At 42.2% G+C, this 4167-nt stretch overlaps 1 protein-coding gene across 4 annotated transcripts; it reads right to left on the bottom strand.

The window, feature by feature from the left end:
* Positions 1 to 228: 228 nt before the first annotated feature.
* Positions 229 to 3867, bottom strand: LOC136491768 (uncharacterized). Of its 4 annotated transcripts, none has more exons than XM_066488015.1 (10): positions 3435 to 3867; positions 3198 to 3334; positions 2932 to 3027; positions 2820 to 2856; positions 2231 to 2638; positions 1972 to 2052; positions 1417 to 1542; positions 1196 to 1240; positions 823 to 1008; positions 229 to 485 (listed from the first exon to the last, which is right to left on the bottom strand). In XM_066488015.1, exons 5-10 carry the CDS (start codon positions 2462 to 2464, stop codon positions 474 to 476), a joined length of 684 nt encoding a protein of 227 aa, XP_066344112.1. In that variant the 5' UTR covers positions 2465 to 2638; positions 2820 to 2856; positions 2932 to 3027; positions 3198 to 3334; positions 3435 to 3867; the 3' UTR covers positions 229 to 473. The 4 variants fall into 4 exon arrangements, with proteins under 4 accessions (XP_066344112.1, XP_066344117.1, XP_066344108.1 ...); XM_066488020.1 differs by having other exon boundaries at positions 2944 to 3027; XM_066488011.1 differs by having other exon boundaries at positions 2231 to 2856; positions 2928 to 3027.
* Between the last annotated feature and the right edge of the window lie 300 nt (positions 3868 to 4167).

The following is a 4167-nucleotide window of genomic DNA, read 5'->3' as shown; positions in this document are numbered from 1 at the left end:
AACTATCTGGTTGCTATAGGTAGATTCCTCTATTGCCACCGTCATCTTTTTGTAGTTGCAAGAGATAGTTTCTCTATTGCCACGATTATCGTACCTATTGCCACGACTAAATGTGGTTGTTATATGTGCCATCATATATTGCAACGCCAGATTAATATATTAATAATTCATGTTGCGACACTTTGTTTGGTAGCTTAAATTAATAATCGCAAAACGACAAATACATAATGAAGGAAGCATCGACATCCATTAAAACGAAATATAATTTGTTCATACAAAATCTTTAACAAAACACACCGAGTGTCAAACTAAATGAGAACACAAGTAGATAGCTTAACACATAATAATGTGTTAAGCACAGACAACTGTTTGAACTCATTCGAATCAAAAGACTAATGTCTACTGTAGCAGCGAAGGTTCCCTTGATATGTATGTTGGCCATCGTCCCACCATTCGCATGCTCCTTCTCAAACTCAAGATTCCTCCTGAAAAAATCATTGACATGCATTAGTTAAACTGAGACTAGTGGTGGCAAAGCTAATTGAACACTGAAGCAAAACACGAGCTGCAGTACTAGAGTTCTGTGAGCTGCAGTACTATCAACCATGAACTTTGAAGCGTAAAGCAAATATAAACATACATGCAGCTGCCTCCCAAGACATTTTATGAGCACAAACACATCCATATATATTTCTAATCAGCAAGAGGAAACTAAGCCTGGACCATATTTAGGAGCAGAACAAAAGAATAGCTATGTACTTCTCCAAAAGGACTATATGTTCCTTTTTAATGCAAAGAGAGATAAAAGGTTTCACATAGTACCTGTGTATTCTTTTTGGACAATGCAGATCTTTTCCTAGCCGCAGTTTCCTTCAGTTGCTTTGCTGTAGTATAAACAGCACCCGAATTCGCTGCCAAATTACTTCTAGTCATGCGCCCTCTAGTGAGACGTTCTTCAGCTGCGGAGGAAGGGGGTTGTTGTTCTGGCTGGCTGGTTTCTTGGGTAACCTGAAAATAAATGGTTGGTGGTAAAAATTACACCCCTTGACAAGAATATGACATGCATGTTACACCACTTAATCATAAACTCTCTGATCTGCACACACCGGAAATATGCAGGAGAAATAAACATATGGCTCGCAAAATAAAAGATGACATAAATAAGAACTGAGCTGGAGCCTGGAGAGGCACTTACTAATGCTGTTGTGGTGGACCTGTTAAACAATTGTATTTTGGAGCCCTGCAATAACCATAATCTCCGTATCAATGTCTACACTCTGAGTATAATGAAACAATTGTATATTAATGTGCAAGCTATTGGCTTGAATGTTTGAATCCAAATTAGTACACCATCACAAACATGATCATGACTCCCTGTTAAAAGTGAACTAATGCTTACCTACTGTTACTGGTTACCTGAGATAACAACCAAGCTGCTGATGTGTTGCTGCCCACCTGCTTTTGTTCAACAACTGAAGCTGAAAGCTGCCGCTGGAAATTGGTAACGGAAGGACCTCCCATGCTGCTCTGAACTGTTGAAACCTGCAAGCAAAGAAAAGGTAGGACACATAACTCAAATTATGTGTGTAGTTTTATTTTTGACTTGAGAACTAGTGCTCACTCAGCTAAACAAAAAGAAATACAAAGAACAGGTGAGAACAGTTACCTACACATAACAGAAAGTCCATATAAGTGATCAGTAAAAAAACAGATTCTATACGTTCACATGCTCACTTTAGTCTAAGCTAAGATGCAATGAAAAGGATCGAACACTTTTAAAGAAAAATTCGACAGCCATTTACTACTGAGGTCAAAGCAAGCCATCAACCTCACAATAGATAACAAACTATCCAAAGCAACCTTTGTTATCAACAAGTATATTTGTGCCATGGAATATAACAAAATAACAAGAAGCCACATCATTATAAGCATTTGCGGACAGGATTCATATAACAGGAGAAATTTTCTTGCCTTTATATCCCTGTGTATGATTCCATTGTGTTGCAAATATTTCAGTCCAGGCAAAAGCTGTTTAGTATATTTCCAGATGACCTGATAAAGAAATAAAGTGAATAAAAAAATACTCTCCCTGGTTAACTCGTCAAATTAACAGTACAAGCATTTTAGAGTGGAATAAATAGATAGATAGATAGATAGATAGATAGATTTAATTTGAACAATTGGATAAAATATAAAAGTCAAAGCATTGTTTGAGACCAAAACTTCTCACCTGGGCCTTCTGTCTTGTCGCATTGCTGCTTCCAATCATAAACAGCCACCAAGAAAACAATCCCAGATCCATCAAATCGCTCAAAAAGTTCTCTCCGTTCAAAGGTCCTACCTTCGAGATGGAAACATGCATACCGACCTGGTTGACGGCAAGGAGCTTGCCGAACGCGCCACTCCCTATAAGATTGCCCTTCCACCACCGGATCGGCGGGTTCTCCTCTGCGGATTGCTTCATGCCCTTGACTTTGCATTTCGTCTCATTTCCAGCATCGACATGAGCTAACAAGTGCACTAATCTACTCAAACATATAAAGGAATTGTTCTAAAGAAACATACTGTTAATATTTGACAATGACATAGCAGGAAGCAAATTACATCAAGAGCATGATATTTTCTTTAGAAAAATAATCTGCAAATAAATAATGAGACGTAATGCAAGTATATCAGTAACCAACCAGTTAACTGAAAACTTAAAATACTATAGTTTCCTAAATCGAGTGGCCTAAGCACAGGTTGGCTCAGAACTTGGCCATGGGACATTGTATCTGAAAATAATTTGGTAGTAAAAGTACGTCCACAAAAAGAATTACATGTTTTGACACTCCTCTTACGTATCACTCCAGCTTGCTGCAATTTCCACCAAGAAAATGTTATCGACAAAATTTGTAACTTGAAATCTTGAATGTCTGAAGGCTCACCTACATGTGTTGGTACCTGATACACAGGAAGCACCCTTTTAGGAACCAAGAAAACAGCAAGCACTCCTGGCTGATAACAAATCGATCTTACTCTTTCCACCTGCACAAACAAAGTAGTGATCCGGCCTTACTGCAGAGTCCAGCCAACCAAATCAATTATACTATAAAATAAAATTTCATTCCCAGCAACAAGCTCCATCGATTCTTCTTCCTAGCCAAATTGAAGGCACTGGTGAAAAATCAACCCAATTGGACTGAGCCTACTTGCACCTGAAGAGGGCCTCTAGCTTGTCCATGGCGCCCGTCAGCGCCTGCAGGGCAGCCGTGTTGGGCAGTGGACCCGCAACGGCGCCGGCTGCCGCCGCCGCCACCGACGGCTTCGCGGTATCCGCCTCCGTGCACCCAATCTCAATCTATCTCGAGCGAGACCGCGCTAACATCAAAAATCAAATCAAAACCAGAGACTTCAATGAGCCACATGCATGGGGGATAGAGGGAGATCAGCACCTTGGCGCGCTTCGGAGGCTGATAGGATGCGAGATCGTCACCCGCTCCCGGTCCCGGACACGCCTCCGCGTCCTCCGCGGGCGCCAGCGCACCCTTCTCCTCCTCGTCCCCCGCCGCCGGGCACTTCGCCGCGGCGCTCCGCCTCATCCCATCCATCAGCACAGAGTTAGCGGCACGGAGGTGGCGCCCCATGCGATCCCGGCAGCCGCACGCGAAGGTGGCGGCGCTTGAGATCCCGGCAACCGCGCGCGGATCAGCCTGCCTGCCTCACGCCTGGACTCGCGAGCGGCGGTTGGGGCGCATCCCGGGCGCACGCGCGCGGTCTCCCACGAGAGGAGCATTGATATTTCATTTTTTCTGAAAAAAGGCATTGAGTGTGGGATTCGATCCCTGGCAGCCGAGGGGGTCGCGGCGCGCGGCGTGCGAGGAGGACGCGGGGGTGAGAAGCACGTGGTCATCGGATTTTGGACGGTGTTTGTTTCCTTTTTATATGGACGGGGCGTTGAAGCCTCGAGTCTCCAAGTTTTCAATTATAGTAGAGATACAACAGTTTAAAATTATAAAATTAAATTTTTAAAAATAGGGAAAAAATTTAAATTTTAAAAAATTAAAATCAAAACTATTAAAATAATTTTGAGACACCAAATGATCTCAAATGAAAATTTGATAAACATCAAAGTTGTTTAATTCATTAAGATCTACAACTTTTATTTCGGTCATCTTGTCATTTGAC

The sequence above is a fragment of the Miscanthus floridulus genome, chromosome 1 (assembly GCF_019320115.1).
Source record: "Miscanthus floridulus cultivar M001 chromosome 1, ASM1932011v1, whole genome shotgun sequence".
Lineage (NCBI taxonomy): Eukaryota > Viridiplantae > Streptophyta > Magnoliopsida > Poales > Poaceae > Miscanthus > Miscanthus floridulus.
The sequence above is the reverse complement of the archived record's forward strand: the minus strand, read 5'-3'. Positions and strand labels throughout refer to the sequence as shown.

Excerpts from the sequence above, each read along its gene's own strand:
- LOC136491768 (XM_066488011.1), bottom strand. The coding sequence starts at position 2,464 with ATGAAGCAATCCGCAGAGGAGAACCCGCCGATCCGGTGGTGGAAGGGC. Across the intron at positions 1,241-1,416 it reads CAGCTTGGTTGTTATCTCAG|GGCTCCAAAATACAATTGTT; the intron begins GTAACCAGTAAC and ends TGGTTATTGCAG. Across the intron at positions 1,009-1,195 it reads GGTCCACCACAACAGCATTA|GTTACCCAAGAAACCAGCCA; the intron begins GTAAGTGCCTCT and ends ATTTATTTTCAG.